Genomic DNA, 19170 nt, shown 5'->3' with positions numbered 1-19170 from the left:
CGCCATGTTGGGTGTACCGGCACATGTGTGGCACTCTGGGGCCACCACCTTGGGTGTACCAGCACCTGTAGGATCCTGGCGGCCACCACATTGGGTGTACTGGCACACGTGTGGCACACCGGGAGACACCACATTGGGTGTACTGGCACATGTAGTATCCCGGGCACCACATTGGGTGTACCAGCCTCTGTGCTATCCCTGGGGCCACCATGTTGGGTGTACTGGCACATGTGTGGCATCCTGGTGGCCAGCACGTTGGGTGTACTGGCACATATGTGGCATCCTGGGGCCACCACATTGGGTGTACCAGCACATGTGTGATATCCCCAGGGCCAGCATGTTGGGTGTACCGGCACATGCATGGCACTCCAGGCCGCCACGTTGGCTGTAGGGGCACATGTGTGGCACCCCGGGGGCCACCATGTTGGGTGCACTGGCACATGTGTGGCACCCGGGAAACACCATGTTGGGTGTACTGGCATGTGTAGCATCCTGGGGCCATCACGTTGGGTGTACTGGCACACGTGTGATATCCTGGCAGCCACCACGTTGGGTGCACTGGCATGTGTGTGGCACCCCGGGGGCCACCCTGTTGGGTGTACCAGCACCTGTGGGGTCTCGGTGGCCACCACATTGGGTGTACTGGCACATGTGCGATATCCCCGGGGGCCACCACGTTGGGTGTACCGGCACATGTGTGATACCCTGGGGCGACCATGTTGGGTGTCCCACCACAAGCGTGTCCCAAGGTGTGTCCATGTCCCCCTGCTCTGGGGTGTCTCAGGAGTCAGGGGGCACCACTACACATACCCCCAGGCCCCTGCAGCACTGGACGGACTCAAGACGCAGAGTGAAGGTAAAAAAGGTCCTTTACTGAGTGTTGGGGGCCCAGGCCAGTCCAGCTGCCCGCAGGGCGTCCCCAGGTCAGGACTTGCAGTAGCGGCGGCGCACCGAGTCGCGGTAGAACTGGAAGATGGTGTCGGCGGCACCCTGGGCTGCAGCCAGGCACTGCTGCATCTGCATGGGACCAGAGGTGAGGAGGTGGGGTGCAAGAATCCCCCTGTGAGTGAATCCTGCACCCCAAAACTCCCAGAAGGTCCCTCACCTCCTCCACGGAACAGCTGCCCTTGGTGGTGGCCATCAGCACCTTCCTCTCGCTGCTGCCGATGGCGAAGGTGAGGATGGCACGTGCCTCCTGTGGGGACAGGGGTCAGGAGGGTTTGGGGGACACTTGTAGGGTTGGGCACCCCCTGGGGCTCACCTGCTCCTGCCGGGCTGTGGGGTCGAGCAGCACGCTGCCATCGGGCTGCAGGGCGCAGGTGACCCCGCAGAAGAGCGCGGCGAGGGGCAGCCCTGCGTCCAGCAGCGCCATGCAGGCGGCGTTCAGGCAGCAGGACAGCAGCTGGCAGCGCGTCAAGGAACCCCATAAACCAACAGCAACGAGCCCCCCGTCCCACAGAGCCACCCCATAAAGAGAAGGATACAGAGCCGGCGTCRCTGAGCACCTGCAGCACCAGGGTGATGGCGGTGCGGGGGTGCAGGGCCCCCAAAACCACGGCCTCGCACGTCTGGCGCAGCAGCTGCTCCCGGCTGCGCTCCAGAACACCTGCACAACGAGGAGAGTGTCACACTGCCCCRGGAAAGGGCRCTTGTGACAGGAGATGTAACCCCTGACACAGAGCAGCCAACGAGCTCTCAGTGCTSYCCAGGCATCACAAAGACAAATTCCCGCTGGGTGGAAATGCCCYGTKGAGGGTCAGGGCTGCACAGGAACAGCGATCTGGGACCTGGGGGAGTTTAACAAAGCCTGGGAGGAGGATTTCCCCTGATAGAGGGCACGGGCGGTGCAGAATTGATGGGCCACAAGGACATCGGGCACAGCTCCCGAGATAAGGAACAAACTGCTGAAGGAGCTCAGCGACCGCGCTGGCACAGCCCCGGGTGGGAACGGGGGATTGCAGCGGGGACAGGTCCTGGCACCGACCCAGGGACCCCTGAGCAAACACAGACACAGCACGGCACTAATTAGGGTGAGAGACATGAGGGGATCGTTAACAACAGAAGGTGGAATGCTAATTAATGAGAAAACTATGTAACAAATAAACACGAATGCCTTTGCTTGCCAAAATAATAAAATGATGAAATAATGAAAAAAATGAATATAAATAAAAATTAAAAAATTAATATGAATAAATAATTAAAGGGTTTGGTTGTGATGCATTTGCCACCCAGCAAAATGTAAATGAACTGTAAATAAACCAAACACCTCTTGCAATCGGAGGAAAGGAACCTTTCTGGGGACAGAGACAGCACGGGGGGGTCCCTACCTGGCAGCCCCACCTTGGGGCGCAGCAGCACCTCCAGCGCCGCCCGGTCCGGCAGTTCCTTGCTGATCTTGGCCTCCGCGGGGCCGTAGAGCCCGGCCAGCACCGAGGTGTCACCTGGGGGGACACGGAGAGCTGAGGTGACCATGGGGAGAGAGACCGGGGACCGGGAGCCTCGAGCACCCACAGGAAGGGCTGCCCGAGAGAGAAGGGGAGGGGCAGCGACGGCAGCACCACAAACCATGCAGGAAGGGCTGGGAAGAGATGAGGAGAAAGAGAACCCAGACAGGCCGGGAAGGAGAGCCCCGGGGAGAGAGAGAAAGGCGGGAAAGAGGAGCCCCAGTAAGGAATGAAGGGAAGCGGAACCCCACAGATCCCGCGGGAAGGGAACGCCCGGGGARCAGAGCCCCACACACCCTGCAGGAAGGTGGCCGAGCCGTCGGGCCGTGAGAGCAGCCCCAGCTCGCAGGAGAAGGGCCGTAAGCGGCTCTGCCCGCTCTGTGCGCTCTCCACCGCCATCACCGCCGCCATCACCGCCGCCTTCCCCTCAGCCACCGCCACTTCCGCTTCCGGGGCGCGGGGCAGCCAATCAGCGCCGGCCGTCGGGGACAGGGGGCGGGGCCTGCGTGAGGGGAGAGCGCGGGAAGAGCGCGGCGGCGGCAGAGCGGGGAGAGCGGGCGGAGAGGGCAGGGCTCCTGGCCCCACAGAACTGCCCAGTCCCACAGAACTGCCCAGCGCCCGCTCTTTGCGGGGCCCTGAGGAGTCCCGGACTCAGAGACGGGCTGTGCTGCAGAAAGGAAGGGCTTCCCCTGTCGTGGAGTGCGTGCGGCCGTTCGGAACCCACACCCGTCAGTCCGCGGTGCACCGGGAGCGGGCAGAGCTTGCTGYCGGTCCGTTCTCCATCGTCTTTGGAAAATCTCTGGAGGATCTGGTCTGTGATCCGCCAAAGGCAGAGTGGTGGCGGCTCTCCTGGGGCTGTGGGACACGGGCCAGGGAGACCCTCGTTGCTGTGAGGGGGGATAGCGTCTGCAGGCCGCGGAGATTCGCCCATGGCATTGTTATATTTTTAAATATTTCGACACAGGAGCCTGCCCCTGCCAGCATATGTCATTAATGAGGAGGTTCCTAGATAGGATCCGTCCCACCTGTGACATCTCCCTGGGGCTGGGTGGGACTGAAGGACAGTTCCAAACGTCCCAGCACGTCCCATTTCTGCAGCTGCTGCTCTGTAACCCCTTAATCCACCTGGGAAAAAAAACCAACAACCCCCAAAGCCCTCCCAGTCTCAGCTTCCTCCCTCAGCTCCAGCCCGTGGCTGCTTTTATCCTGGCTCAGTGGATATCCCAGAGTCTCAGAGACATCTTTAAGCCCTACAAATGAGCGCAGGCTGCTTTGTTGTGGCAGCGACTTGGGGACATCATCTTTGGTCTTTTGAGGTTTCCTGGACAATTCCCAGGTCCCTGTTTGCAAAGGACTGATCATTTCCCATCACGGAAACTGAGATGAAGGGATCTGAAACGGGAAGGGAAGCTTAGCTGGCAAAACGGCACAAGAATCTTCCTGTGCACAGCAACTCTGGAGTCAGTTCCGCTTGGCTTCAGGCAGGATCTGCCGGGGCGGTGTGAGCTTGGTCAGCCTGGTACGAGGGGAAAGGAAAGGGCCCCAGGATAAGGGGGACGAGGCTGTGTCAAGGAAACAACCTTTTATCTCCTCCTCCGTCTCCTCCTGACCCCCAAAGAGTGCCGGCAGCGGAGGTTTCTCCTCCTGTGATARCGCTGCCGGATCGCCCGCAGCCGGCGGCTCCTGCCCCGCCGGGGTCTGGAGGGGCCCGGGATGGCCGCGTACGCCTCCGGCACCCGCCGGGGCTGGCTCTGCGGGGCWGGACCGGGCACAGAGCGCAGGTGGGCCGGTCGCCACGAGTGGGTGGGCTCCGGCATGCTGGGCTGGTCCTCCACACGGGGCCAGGCGGGCTCCAGGCTGAGGCTGTGCGTCTGGCTGGGACCCGCGCTGCCGTCCTGCTGGCCGGAGCGGTCAGTGGCCACCACCAGGCTCCCGTTGGCCCCCTGCGAGCACCGAAGGATCCAGGCATCTCTACAGCGGCGCAGGGTGACGTTGATGAGCCCGTGCACCAGCGGTGCTGTGTATTCCCCCAGGTATCTCTGCAGCATGAAGAACAGGATTTCCCTGCTGGGGCCGCACATGCACAGCGTGGAYAGGGCGATGCTCTCCACCTGCCTGGCCTCCCACCACTGCGGGCCGTAGATGGCGTTGAGGCTCTGCCGCAGCCAGGGCCGCACCGGGTCCAGCAGGTGCTCCTGTCCCCGCAGCAGCTCGCCCCACAGGTCGGCGGGGAAGCACTCCCGGCCCGCGTACGGCCGCTCGGGCGAGGACAGCGCTCCCTGCTCGGCCGGGGGCTGCGGCTCGGTGTGCACCAGGCGGAACACGGCTCTCTGCACCCAGCTCCGGGGCCCCGCCGGCTCTCCGGGCGGGAGGAGGATGCACTGCAGGAAATCCCTGGGTCCCAGCACSGAGAAGCGGGCGCTGACCACGGGGCTGGCGCAGTGCGGGCACGTGGGGTCGGTGGCCGTGTAGCGCAGCAGGCAGCCCAGGCAGAACTGGTGGCCGCAGGGCACGGCCTCGGTGTTGCTCTGCACCGTGTGGCACAGGAGGCAGTTCCACTCGGTCTGCGTGGCCTGGCTCACGTCCCGCGGCACTGGGAGCGGAGCGGAGGACAGGATGCTCCCCATTGCTGAGGAGCTGGGGGATCTTGAAGGTSTCTTCCAACCCTGATGATTCCGTGATTCTGCAGTGCTTCCAAAGGGTGTCACACGCTGCAGAATGGAGAGAAGCCATGGCCACTGGCTATCCTCAGGCAGGGAGAGGAGGAAGAAACGCCCAGACCCCTCAAGGACACCCTCCCAACCCACAGATACCCTTTGAGGGATGTCTCCTCATGGAGCTCACCTCGGGTGCTGCCTGGACCAGGCAGGCCCAGGGACGTGGAGTGATGGAATTCCCAGTGGCAGCCCCAACCCACCACTGGGAGATGCCTGGATCGATTCTCTCTCAGCCTTGCTGAGCAGCAGTTCAGTGTTGAGCCACGCAGGCCCTGCTCGTACCCAAACACAATCAATGAGGGCTGTGACATCACAACACATCCCCCACAGATGTCACACTCAGCCACTTGGTTTGTCACCCTCCGCCAGCAGGTGACATCACCAGGGGACAATGGCCCCCAGAGGCATCAGAAGAGGGAAAATACTGCTTCTTGTGTTGAACTTGGGCATTTTCATGTTGCTCTCAGCCTCCTGCATGCGTGTCCGTGTGTCTTGTCCCCAGTGGGGACTGCCAGTTCCAAGCCCACAGCTGTGCACTGAGACAGGGCTGGGTGGTTCTAGGGTGAGCAGAGGGGCTCCCCAAAGGCACCCACAACTGTTTCTATGCTCTGACTGCACCCAGAAAGCACAGGCACCCTCCCGGGCATGCTCCCAAATCTGCTCCTATCTGAAGGTCAGTTCTCTTTTCCCCCCCTTGTAACAGAACATTGCTGTGTCGGGCTGCAGCAATGACAGTTCTTACACCTGCCTTCCTGCCAGCCCTGCCCTCAGCCTCACCTGATGTGTTGTTATTTGGGCACTGGGTAATGGAGCAGCCTTTGAACAGAATAACGGGGGTTTTGTGTGTGTGCACAGGTGGTGTTTGCAGCTGAGAGGTTTTGCACAACAGCACTGCACACTCTACCTCACAGTGCCAGGTGGGATTTGCCAGGTGAGTACTGAATTCTGCTCTAATCCAGAAAAGACCAACACAGCAGCTGCTCGTACCTGCTGCTACTGTAATGAAAGCTGAGAAGATACAACAAAGGAGGGTTGGGCTGCGCTTGCAAGATAAAAATCAGTATTTCGTGCCTTGTTACTTGCACTGGGGGCACCCCAGAACAGCCCATCCAAAGCACCCTGGAAAGGAGGAAAAGGGTTGATGGTCAAAGCCAAAAACATTTTGATTGCTGTAATGAGTATAGCAGTAACAGAATTCTGGGTTTAGGGGAAAGGCAAATTAAATGGTGATGATGGTTAGATGATTAGACTAGATTAATTATTAGATGAAAAGACTACACCTGTTATTTGAAAGGGGACAAATCCAGAGTTTAGTAGCATTAATCCAACGCCAGGGTGGATAAACATGTGTTTTCTCTCACTAAACTGGCTGTAAGCAAACGTGCATCACACAGAATTGATTTGGTTGCCTTTTTTTCCTGTGGTATTACTAAGCACAGCACTCGATCATGTGTCAGTTACCAAACACAGGATCAGTGTTTCCCCCCAGCAACCCAGGAGGAGCTGCATGTTACACATTTAACTTCCTACAAAGTAAAACTTTCGCTTGATTGTTGCCTTTCCCCCTCAAGTTATGAAAATATCCTTCTGAGAGGAATACAAAATAATCTGTGGTGCAACATATATTCAACTTATAAAGACATGAAAATCTTTTATATATCTTCTGTAAGGCAAAGTACAAAACAGTATTAATACAGTAGGAGCTTCCTTTACATCATGAGCTTGGGACATCAAACTTTTTAAGTGAAAATTTCCAAACAGCATTTTTTTTTTTTTCAAATTGTGAATTTGAATAAACCTTTCAAATGCTGATAACTTATGGAATGCGTGCTGCACAATTGCAAAGTAAATTAAAATGTGTAAAACATAAAAATAACTTAAGACTGACACCGCTAATCTATAGTCTCTTTCAAACCGATTTCAGTCATTTATTTCTCTCTCGTTATTGCCCTAAGGCGATGTCATGGCTCAGGAGAGGCAGGAAACAGCTTGTACCTCAGTGCTCAGCCCAGGCTGACCCTGCAGAGTGCAGAGGATGCCTGGAGCTGTCTCGATGCTCACACAGCAGATGTAGACTCAGCTCACAGCCCCGTGGTGTGGCTTAAGCAGCCCTGCTGGGCAATCACACCGCGCTCCTCAGCCAAGGCCTTGGCAGCACAGATCGCTCGTGGGTGTGTCCTGGTCCCTCAGTCACTGTCGTATTCCTCGATCTGTAATTCCTCTTCGTCCAGGATGGCCTGAGCTGTGACAGGCTGGGGCTGGCTGCCAGGCAGGTCACTCGTGCTGGACTGGCTGGAGGGGAGTGGGAGCCCCTCGGGATCGCCATCGGCACTGTCCCCATCCCACTGGAACAGCTCTGGCACCCCAGGGTCTTTGTCACCCAGAGCTTCCAGCTTTAGCCTGCAAAAGCACCAGTGCAGCAGGGCATGACCATGAGCTGCTGTCTCACAGCCAGGGCTGCCAACAAAACCTTGTTCCCTCTGACAGAGCCACTTTAGGGATTGTTCAGTAGCACAGATTATTCCCTATCAGGATTCCTGAAAGGTGCAAATACCTACATTTCTCTGAACAGACTGTTTTCAGCAGGAAGTTACCCCTCAGATCAGACTTTCAGTGCTAAACCCCCAACTTATTAATGCAGATACAAAATGTCAGTGTCCAAAGAAATGCTGCATGGAAACTTAAAAGGAAGTTACAATTCATTTGAGAAGCTTCATACTTTGTGGCTCGGACCAGGGGGATTACAAAGGAATACAACCCTTAGGGACACTCTCCTTCCTCTCTGTCTAGCAACCAAAATGGCTTTTAATTCAACAGGTGGGGAACAGGCTGGTTTTTGGAAATACAGCTTGGAAATTCACAATTGAACTACACAGCAACACCAAGCACAAGTAGGAGATGCTTTGTCAGGTGCTTGAACAAACTGTCCCGGTTGTCTCACTGCAGCTGTGAACATGATTCTTTGCTTAAGTTAAAACACCTCCTAAATTCCAGAGGTGTTAGAGCTATAGAAGTGCAGCTCTGAGGGTCTCCTGGTGCAATTGAACTCTGTGATTCAGAGAGCTCACGAGAATCACAACAGAGCACCTCATGCTCTGTCACCCTGAGCCCTGCACACACAGCCCATGAGGAAAGCACTGCAGTTTCACAGGGGAAAAAACCTGGGTTTTCAGCATTCAGTAGCTATAGCCGGACTAAAACTCATGCATTCTGAATGAAGGTTTACTCCAAGTAGCCTTACAGGCAAAACTTTGACAAAATAAAATAAAATAAAACCAGTGCAGCTATCTAATTTTAAATTTTATAACTCATTAAATAAACTTGAAAAAATACTTTCCACAGGGATACAGTTTGTTCTAAGGAAGTAAAAACAGTTCCCCATTACATTTTCTTACCCTTCTAAGACTCAGGTGAATACAGAATTTCCTGTCAAACTTCCAGATTGTTTTGTCTCATAATAAACAGTAGGCAAAAGACACCAATCCCTTTGCATCAATTCACTTCTATTCCCACATAAATGAATTAATAGCAAAGAAAGTATTTTATTCAGACCATGCACTAGAGACACAGAGATGCCTAGGAGAGAGCTAATATTTGATACAATGGAAAAGAAAGCTAAACAAGGATTAGAAGCAAGACTTGAGTAAAAACACTGCTACAACACTGTAATTATAAATAGATTTGAACTGGAAAAAGGGGAAAAATTATCATGCTGAGGAAATGTCACATCACAGACATATGTGASRAAAGGGCTCTCTATGAAAGGGTTCTTCCCCTTCACATATTAAAGTAACAGTCTCACTTTCTTTAAGTACAGACAGAAGTTCAGCTTACCTCCCAAAATGTCTTTTCAGTGGCAGCCTCCCCACGTCTTGGATAAAAGCAATCTGAGCTAAGAACAAAGAACACCAGTATCATATTAGGTAGATCATAATTAACAGATAATTGAACATACTTGAAAACAATTAATGACCTTAGTTAAGCATTCCTGTATAGATCTGAAATACTTTAGATACCAAACATATTTATAGATGGCCTGCACACAAACCCCCAAAACCATGACATTTATCCCCTGTGTACTTCTCATGCAGAGCATAAAGAGCATTCCACAGCCTACAAAACTCACTCATCATGTTAGTTAAAACATGATGCTTCTTCTTAGAAACAATTAACAGCACAAGTGACCCAGCTAAAAGTAATTTTTGCATTATGTACCACACAAAGTAAATTTTTCTGCTTGATCTGTTGGCTAATGGATTATCTCAGATTTAACTATTTTTTTTTATACACTGCACATTTGATTTTTGCTTCTTTTATCTCTTAAAGGCTTTTTAAGGCATTGTAAGTCTTTTGACATTACTGGAAAGATATCAGTAAATTCTTTCTCCAGCAAATATAATAGAAGCCCTAAGCCTAGAGAACAATTTAATTAGTAAAGTTTGATCAACTGGATCAGGGCAGCTTTAATTTTGGCTGTGGTACTGAAAGCATCTTTGGGCATCACCTACATAAAATTTACCATGAGAATGTTTTCACTGTGGTATTAAGGTAAAAGCACAGACAGTTCTGACATTTTGGCTTATGAAATTTGTCAGTATGTTTCAATTGCAAAGATGAAGAGTTGCACCCATCTTACCTTGGTTTCTCATTGGGTTTGCTAACATAGCAAGGTAAGGCAGCAGCTCTGTCTGAAGGCACTCAGGTGGTAAACAGAAGCTTGAAAACAGAGATTTTGCAGCAAGGCAATTTTCCTGATACTGTAAGAGTTGCAGGGTGAGGCAGGAGGGGAGCAAGAAACACAAGTAAAAAAAATGATAAACCGTTATTAATGTAACTATTCTGTACCATAATACACAGACTTTCGTCCTGCCTGCTACAGGATGACTACTCACAAGCTACTGAAAATGACACCACAAGATAAGCACATAGCAATCATAAAAATGGTAAAATCCTTCATTTTTGCCTTTTACTGGGCATTAAAATTAAAAAAAAAAAAATTTGGTCCTTGATTACAGAATTTCCTACCCATGCAGGCCAATGCTTTTTGCCAAGAAGAGATGTTTGAGTTCAAATGTAAAAAAATGCCAAGACCTGCTGTTCCTCCTTAACAAGCCGTATCTGATAAACACATAAACCATAACAGCAGAAATTTGTTATGTTTACGCAGCAGTTCAATGTGCTTTAAAGTGTACAAAATCAAATTCTAGAAATAGTTCATAGTATTTCAACACCAGTTGTCTCTCTGTTAATTTAGGATTACCTCTCCCAGGAGCATGCCAGCTTGGACACAGGAATCAGACATTGTCAGAGGCCTCCAATCTTTTTTTTTTTTTATACTAAAGGAGTGATTTAAACTGCCCTTCAAGCAAGTTCTTCTTAGAAGCAGATCATATCAAAACAAGGTATTTGACAAGTTTAGCACTATGATCAGATTTCATCTATGTAACTCAATAGTCATAGCTTGGGTGGGAAAAAAAAACCCCAAAATCAAGGCTTTACCTTTTTATTGATCAAAAACCACTGGGGTTTATGTAAGGGTCGGAATCCCTTCCCCCCGTGCTGGTGGGCAAAGGCTCTGGAGGTGTTGGAGTGGATCACCCCTCGGGTGGCCACAGAGGCACTGTAGCTCTCCATCACAAGCCGTGTCTAAGAGAGAAATTTGGCCTCATGTGAGCTCAAGGCAGTTCATTTGAACTGAAACACACTCAGTAACTGCAGTGGGACAATGTGCACAGCATTTCAAAGTTTAGATTACTGTGAAACGTTTATTCAAAGCAGCTGAGTAAAAAGGAAATAGCTGAATCCTTCAAGGAAAAGGCATAAGGGGACACACAAATTTTTATCAGGAACATATTCTACTAAAAATACTTTGTAGAATATCTTACAAACACTACAACCCACTAAAATAAAATGCTGACAGAAGCGGACAGCATGTTGGCTCTGCATCTCTTCTGCATCTGATGTACTTTAGCATTCATTAAGAATTTGTGTCACTCACACCCTAAGTTTGCAGCAAACATTTAAAAACACAACAAAAAGTCGAGAGGCTCAATGTTGAAGTACTTAAAAACAAGTTTGTGCCCATGAAAAGATGACACTTACACTCCAGTTACTACAAATGACATCAGCAGTGCTCAAATATTCACTGGCTCTCACAACATCATCTATATCAGAAAAAAAGTCCAGGTAGTTCTGGTGAAGGTATAGATTGAACATGCTTCCAGACATGTGTGATTTTTCCACAATATCCTGTTAGGAAAAAGAAAAGGAAAGTTTTCTGTTAGGAAAAGAAAAGAAAAAGGAGATTTTACGACTGAATAAAGAAAAGGATCCTATATATAACAAGCTGTGATGTATCTAGGTCTGGGGGCTGGAACATAAGGTGTGTGCAATGATGCTCAGACACCACAGAGTTTGCTCCACGGGTCCCTTCCAAGTGAGTTACTCAGTAACTCAGACTGAATACACACCGAGATCAGTAACAATTGGATTGTTTCAAACCCAGCTGAGTTCACGCAGCCGCTGCACAAGTACCTCAGGCTGAATGAGCAGTGTGTCCCGACGGTGCTCGGACAGGTGAGCAGGCAGCTGAGGGGACTCTGCTTCTGACACTGCTTCTCCTGAAAAGGATTGCACAGTCTTTAGCTTTTATGTTCAGAAATGTTGTTAGCAACTCTCAGCTCCACCAGCAGCTAAATTATAGCATTCTCTGTTCCCAGAAAGCTCTGGCACAGGCACAAGTATTTAATTATTACAGTCAGTATTACACAGTCATTAACACACAGAAAGTTGCAATAAGCTTCATACAACAAATTTAATCTAATTATTCATCCAATTATTTAATCTGACTATTTGCCTCATCTCACTCCTTCTCTACAGTTGGTTTTGGATCCAGTATTGTGAATTACTATCAAGCTGTGCACAGCCAGTGGCATTAGGGACCCTGACTCAGCTGATTTTTTTATTGACCAAACAGCCCAGGCAGAGGCCATCCAAAGCCTTACTTTAGCAACTCCAGATATTAGCATGCTTTGCCCACTAAAAAGCAGAATAAGTCAAAGTTTTCTTACTTTTGCTATAAATTATTTTCCCCAGAGCATGGAAAAGAAAGATGGATGCATCTTTGCCACCAATAGCTTGTATGTCCTGATCTTCTGAGGTATCACATTTACTTTTCTTTCTTACTTTGGATACTTCCGCTTCTTCACATTTTATCGTGGAGCTCTTTTTCTTCTTTGACCAAAATTCTTTCTCCAATGAGCAGTCTATAAATAAAATAAAAAATAACATCAAGACAAAGCACATGAATGTGCAGAAATTTTATATTATGTTTCTACTGATAATGTTCTATGTGAACAAACAGTAATAATAAAAGGAACAGAACAGGTTATATAAATGGGAATGCTAATAAAGAACTCATTTATTAGATTCACAACCCACTCACCTAAATTAGCATCATTCATTACCTTCATTCCACTTCTGTCCCTTAAGCGACAGCTGAGGTACCAAATACTTTTTGGAACAATAAACAGCAGTTTTTTTTAAAAAAAGCATTCAGACTTATCCCTTCTAGTTCTGATATGTTCCTGGCTTGACTATGTTTAGAATTTCACCTTTGCAAAGCCAAAATACAAATGCATGTAAATTATATTTCAGTTGCATCCTGTTTACTTGTCAACTTGTCCTCCATTGGCATTATCTGTACAATACCTTCTCTGAAATACAGGGTGGCAAAGAGAATTTTCCATTTAGGTGATTCCTCCAACAGCCTACTATCTTGCACAAAGTTTTGAGCCTCATGAAATAAAACCCTTATTCTACTCTAAGCTAACAAACTTGAAAAACTTCACCCACAATTTGTTTTGTGGCATTTGAATGTTCCTTACTGAGCTAAAATAAATTAACCCTTAGGTATTTATTTTTCACTTCTCCCACAATTCCTCGGATCTATTTTATCCATCAATAGTGTAGCAAAGTGAATGTATCAATTATGCTTACATACATACACACATGAAGAAATAAACCTTACATACATAAAACCAAATGCTGCGTGTTCACAAGACCAAAAAGGAGATGGGATGTCTCCCAAACTTGCAAAATATCATTGGCTACCAATCATTCACCTTAGTGAAACACCTACAAACCAGTTATTTTAAGATTATTTAGATTTTCTGGAGGATGTGTCTGGCAGTGAGAAACTGCAAGTTTTTTCTCAGATAACACCAATCCACTATTCATTCATACCAATGACATCATCACCACACTGAGAGCAATTCTCTATTTTTCTGATTAACACAAAATAATCTAAACTCGGTATACCTGAAGACATCATCAGAATAATTGACCTTTAATGTCTGCAAGTTAAATGTAGAAACTTTACYKTYTGCCTTGTGTAATTAAACTAAGACTGCCCAGTTAACTTCAATATACCCTAAAACTCAAATTACAACCCTCCCTYTTAAAGAAATGACTTGAAATTACCTTTAATCTTGTATTCCATGATCGCATTTTCTAATTGCAAAGCAAATGGGAGATAAAGGGGTGTGACAGAAACTGTATCATTGCCAGCTCTACCACATTTAGCATGAGGAAAAATAATGAGTATTTCTCCATATTTTTCTGAGTTGAATATAAATGATGTCACCATTTCACAGTCCTTACAATGAACAACACATGCCAGAGTACTGCTTTTCAAAATGTACATCCTTAACAATTACTGACATGTAAAATGCTCAAACAACAAGAAATTTAGGAAATGCAACAACCAACCAATGAAAATATTCTCTTTAAACTAAAGTTGCACCGTAACTTTGAACAGCAAACACAAATAGCAAAGATACCAGGAAGAAAAGAGGGTATTTAATTAGATTATGTCAGCACATGCAGACATGTTGAGGTTTAATTTAACCCCAGCCTGCAAAAGCTGAGCTCCACCCACTCCCCACACACCCTGGGTTTACTCCTGCTCCACAGATGGGTGTCAGGAATGTTCCTGCAACTCACTCAACTGCTCTGCAACTCTGAACAGAACACGTTTTCAGCAGAAATGGTCACAGTATCACCTCACTTGAAAAAAAAAACATAGCTTTTTACCTTTCATAGAGGAAAACTGAAGACTGTTTATTGCACTTCTTATGTCGCCTGAACAACCTTTGCAAAGCAGCTCCAGAGAACTTCTATCAAGGGTGTAACTTTTCTCTCTGTTCTACAGGGAAAAACAGCATTCAAAACAATACAAAAGCAGGAAAAGGAGTATTTGAATAAGTGGTCCCAACTCTGACTATAAACAGATATGAGTATCCACTATGTGCTCAAACCACATAATACTGCGAACTTTAAAAAACCTAATTAGTTTAAGCACACTGCCACATTTTATACAGCACTATTAAAGAGAAAAATCCATGTAATTCTTTGCAAATTATCACTCAATTTGATATTTGATTGTAATCAAAACACTACAGGAATAATACAGGATTAAGGTTCATAACCTCTACTGGCCTTGATGGATACAAGGAAGATTATATCTCTTCCTAATCTTTGTTTCATTTCTATAGTTACTGTACTAAACAGAGTAATTCTCAGAAGCAACTTTGTAGATTTAGACCACAGATCAAGTGAAACTAATCTTGAAAACAAGGTATCTTTTCAGTTTGTTTCTTGCCTTCTGTCCCTTGCCCTGGGAGAATGGGTTTTTGGGGAGATGAGGGGGCTCTACTACCAAAGATGAAAAAATACAGTAAAAAACCCCATTTACATTTCAGATGTAAAAGTGTGAAACCTTTTGGTCTCAAAACTGCACAGAAGTTATCAGCTTTGACAACTTACCATACTGGCTTCTGCTGCAGCAATTCGATTAAGAACTTTCATCATGTTTGTTGGTGCAATAGGCTTGAAGCTGTTGAATTTCATTAAAAAAAAATTAGTTTCTACACTCTCAGTTATTTGAACCACATTTTAATAAGATGAAAGACCTTACCTAATATTGAATATACACAGCTCCTCCAGAATTTCTGTGGGGAACAGTGACCTCTGGTTGCTGTCTCCACTGAAGTTATCTGAGATTATAAAGACCAGGGGGCACCTGCTTGTACGAACAAATCTCCTGAATTTCAAAACAACAAAGCATGATGAGAATCAAGCTCCGGCTTACTGCAACTGGCTAAAGCTGAAAATTAAAAACTTCAACTGGCTAAAGCTGAAAATTAAAAACTTATTTGCCACTGACCTCAGGATTTCATGCAGACTGCAAGGCTCTCGGTAGAATTGGTTTGGAATGTCCTGTCCAAAACAAAGAGCTGCTGTCATTACATTCAGATGTAAATACTCTTTTCCACAGATTGATGGTCATGGAACACTACATTGCCACACATTTTTAATTCCTGGTTTGCTTGCTGTCAACCACATTTTAATGCAGCTGACCCTGGAGACAGTCAGAGGGGCAGCAGGGGCAAAAAAACACCCAAAGCATTTATTACAGAAAACAATAATCCAAAAAGAAATGTCGAGCTTCCTGAATTCTACAATACATCGCTTCACCCTGCTACAATTTCTGCTTGTTTTGGTCCTCAAGGTTGACAGACAACGTGACTGTCAATTTCTAAAATTCTTGTCAGGAAAAGAACTGAAAAGCTCAGGAAGAAATTGGTATTGAAACACACTTGTGTTGAAGTACAAATAAAGCCTTGCCCTGTGCCTGCCCCCAAACCCTCAGCTCACACCTCTCCCCTAAACACCACCCGTGTAAGAACAGGGAGTTAAGTGTTTTAAATTTAACTGTTCCTGCTTGTGTTCATTCTCCAGTGTCCCCTACACTCTCCTGCATCCTCAAAGAACAGGAGTAGTGGTGTTTTTTCCACTCTTCCTGTTTATACACACACTTGTTTCTAGAAACTTGACCATCCAGAAACGTGGGAATGAATCCTCAATATTGTTTGGATTTTTTTAATACTCTTACATATTTCTGTGCTCAAGCCAGACTCCCATTTTTGTCTGACTCTTTCTCTGTGGTGTCACTACAGGCAGGACGTGGCTCCAGACTGCTCTAGACACTCAAAATGCAATGAAGAACAACTGCACTAAAGCAGACTAACTCTGAAAACACCAATCCAGCATCTTAAGCTAGTTAGCAAGTCAATCTTACAACAAAAGGTACTGTTTTCAACACAATTTCACAAATTTTCACTTACTTCAACAAGAATAAGCTTTTTATCATTTTCTGAGGACTCCCCAAGCATCTGAAGTTTGTTATACTTATTTGCTCTTAATAGAAAATCTTGAAAGAGAGCTGCTTGGGCCTGACTCGGAAACGTATGAAAATTTGAGTCTGAAAAAGAAAACTAATTAAAAATATGTATTCTGTATTATATCAAGTAAAATATAAATACCCACACGAACTAACACCCACCCGTGCCATTTTCTGACAGCAGCTCTAAACAAGCCCTTTTTGCAAAAATGTGAGAAACACATCAGAATTTTTAAAGGGGAATAATTCAGCTGATGACTCAGACAAAGATACTTACCTATTTTCAGTTATTTGATTCAAATTATATCCAGGCTATTACAGAGCTCTCTACACTGATTTGAACTGTCAATTATTTTTGAGTAGACACTGTAAAAAAACTTGAAACACCTTTCCAGATAAAAGCAACAGAAAGATTCTTATTAAACACTGTGGAATGAACTTACATGGATCTGATTTCATACTTGAGACAGAAAAGAAGCAAAAATATATAAAGGATATAAAGCCCACAAAAGTAAGTGGAAGAAGAAAAACAGAAAAATCCCAACACACTTACCATGGTCAAGCATATTTTTCAAGTCTTCCTTTGTGAAGTCTAAGGAGAGTGGATTGGTCCATTCCTGCACCTGAAGGCCAAGATCTTTGGCTAGAATTTGCAGAGTTGCAGTTTTTCCGCTGCCAGGAGGGCCAGTCAGCAGCAAGATAGAACCACCCTGACACAGAGATACAAAATAAAACCATAAATGTAATAAGAAGAGACTGACAGTCAGCTGAAGATCAATATAGGTTGAATTTCTCCTATAGTTTCTCTGGTAATGAACCTCTTTCCCTGTGAAAGCCAAGGCACACATTTTGTGCTGTTAATTCACCTGCTGAGTATTCAGACAAAGAGAACCAGGACAGAGCCTTGCTCAGTTCCTAACATCCCTGGTAACAAACTGCATGTGATTGTGCCAACACAACAGACACCAAACTGGAGAACCAGCTCTGGAAAACACGAGGCAAGGCTATTCTAGGCAATTTCTGCCTCTCTAAGAATGCCACTTACCAATCAAGATTAAAAACAGATTAATGTTTCCTGTTACACCAGCTCAGAGCAGCTGGAAATTTGTCATGAGATTTACAAATTAACCTGAGAGAGAGAAAATGCTGCTTGAAGCACATTCTGAAGAGTTGTGAGTTATGACTGAAGCGTTGTGAATTATGACTGGATGCCAGAAAATAATTTTGCTGAGCAAAATCAGAATCCACCAGGTAGCAGCACAAGTCCAAAAAAAAAGGAAAACCTCTAACCTATGCTCTTAAAGAACCTTTTACAATGAAAAAGATACACAATCACTATGTCTCTAAGTTGAGATTTTTCCCTGAACTTGAAAATGCCTCCAGTTTGTATGGTTTGATATCTTTATCTGCTGATTTTAGCAAGTTTACCTTCTTTGGCTGACCCTGAAATACGTGTGTTTTTAACCAGGTTTCAACCTCTTCAATCTTCTTCTTTTGCACAGCAAGGTCATTCTGAAAGGTTAAACATGTGAAAGTTATACATTAAACTCCTGGTTTCTAATAATGAGAATGAAAATTAGAATAAATGCTGACTAAAATATCAACAGACACGTTGGTGTATATTCTAGTTGGTGTATATTCTAGTGTGCTATGAAAACAATGCCACAGTAAAGGATGATCATTTCAATCTGCTGCCTCAGACAATCAGTATTCCATTCTTTGTAGTCAGAAAATAATGAGCTATTTATTATTTTTTTATGTAATAACACTACAGTATTGTCTGTTTGTGCAAAGATACTTCACAGCTATTGCTGGAACTGGACYTTTTWACTTTTTTTACTCTAAYACTGCACARGTTTTTGRAAYWTTTGCMAATCCCACATTGGAAGCTGACAGGAAACAACATTTCCTCAGCAGAGTTTCCTCCTCAGGAAGCCTGGGGGAACAGATAAAGAGCTTGTTAAAGCCTGGCTTTATGCACTGGCAATGAATGAATAACCCAGAGCCCTTTTGCTTTCCCAGGACATGGTGAGAGCTTGACCAGCACAGTTATGGACAGGAGCACAAATGTCACTCTGAGTGGCACTCAGAGCAATTGTCACACCTGAGTTTCAGGTTTGTATCTCTCCACCCACGGCAGCAGCTCATGCTGGCTCTGGCTGTGCCTGGTCCTGGCACAGGGCACATCCACAGCAGAAGGCTTTGCTCTTTTCCTGGGAGCAGCTCTGGCCTTGCTGCTCTCTGTCACGGGGGTTGGGTGCTCCTGTTTGTGCCCATGGCCTCGGGCAGAGCGGCCTCTCAGCGGCTTCACAGCAACAGCAGAGCAGGGAACACTTGTGCTCCCAAAGAAGTCATCAAATGAACTCGCCAGCCAGTCTGTCACCTGCAGGAACACAGATCTATTGGTAGTTATGCCAAGAAATGGGAGATTTTTATCAATTGAGTGTCCAAGGCCAGCTTGGACAGCAATTGGAGCAACCTCAGACATTGGAAAACGTTCCTGACATGGCAGGGGTGGCACTGGATGATTTTATGGTCCCTCCAAATGTAACTGCTCGGCGATTCTGTGGTAATTCACTACAAAAAAAACAGCTGCATTGTTGTGCCAAGAGTATTTTGCAGAAAAATGGCAAATCTGAAAAAGTCAAGAACTCCACAAACACACATCCAACCCAACAAATTAAAACAGAATGAAAAAGCAGCATCAGCTTTCTCAGACCATGAAGGTCATGCTCGCAGTCTCTCTGTGTAGCTTTCAGCATGTGGC

The 19170-nt window shown here is 46.5% G+C and overlaps 2 protein-coding genes across 3 annotated transcripts; both read right to left on the bottom strand.

The window, feature by feature from the left end:
* Positions 1–851: 851 nt before the first annotated feature.
* EXOSC5 (exosome component 5) lies at positions 852–2874 on the bottom strand. Its single transcript, XM_057385936.1, has 6 exons — positions 2741–2874; positions 2328–2441; positions 1485–1606; positions 1262–1402; positions 1106–1195; positions 852–1017 (listed from the first exon to the last, which is right to left on the bottom strand). The coding sequence occupies exons 1-6, from the start codon at positions 2853–2855 to the stop codon at positions 925–927; spliced, it is 675 nt and encodes a 224-aa protein (XP_057241919.1). The 5' UTR covers positions 2856–2874; the 3' UTR covers positions 852–924.
* A 4454-nt stretch (positions 2875–7328) lies between these two features.
* On the bottom strand, positions 7329–17018 carry LOC130585447 (cell cycle checkpoint protein RAD17-like). 2 transcript variants are annotated; one of them, XM_057385938.1, is made up of 13 exons: positions 16957–17018; positions 16348–16497; positions 15387–15439; positions 15138–15263; positions 14987–15056; positions 14255–14366; positions 12232–12426; positions 11696–11781; positions 11264–11410; positions 10661–10807; positions 9798–9918; positions 8996–9053; positions 7329–7561 (listed from the first exon to the last, which is right to left on the bottom strand). In XM_057385938.1, exons 1-13 carry the CDS (start codon positions 16957–16959, stop codon positions 7348–7350), a joined length of 1482 nt encoding a protein of 493 aa, XP_057241921.1. In that variant the 5' UTR covers positions 16960–17018; the 3' UTR covers positions 7329–7347. The 2 variants fall into 2 exon arrangements, with proteins under 2 accessions (XP_057241921.1, XP_057241922.1); XM_057385939.1 differs by lacking the exon at positions 16348–16497 and having other exon boundaries at positions 16957–17015.
* Between the last annotated feature and the right edge of the window lie 2152 nt (positions 17019–19170).

Source organism: Malurus melanocephalus, unplaced genomic scaffold (genome assembly GCF_030028575.1).
Source record: "Malurus melanocephalus ecotype Western Australia unplaced genomic scaffold, MMel_1.1 scaffold_890, whole genome shotgun sequence".
Classification (NCBI taxonomy): Eukaryota; Metazoa; Chordata; class Aves; order Passeriformes; family Maluridae; genus Malurus; species Malurus melanocephalus.
This window is presented reverse-complemented; position numbering and strand designations above follow the sequence as displayed.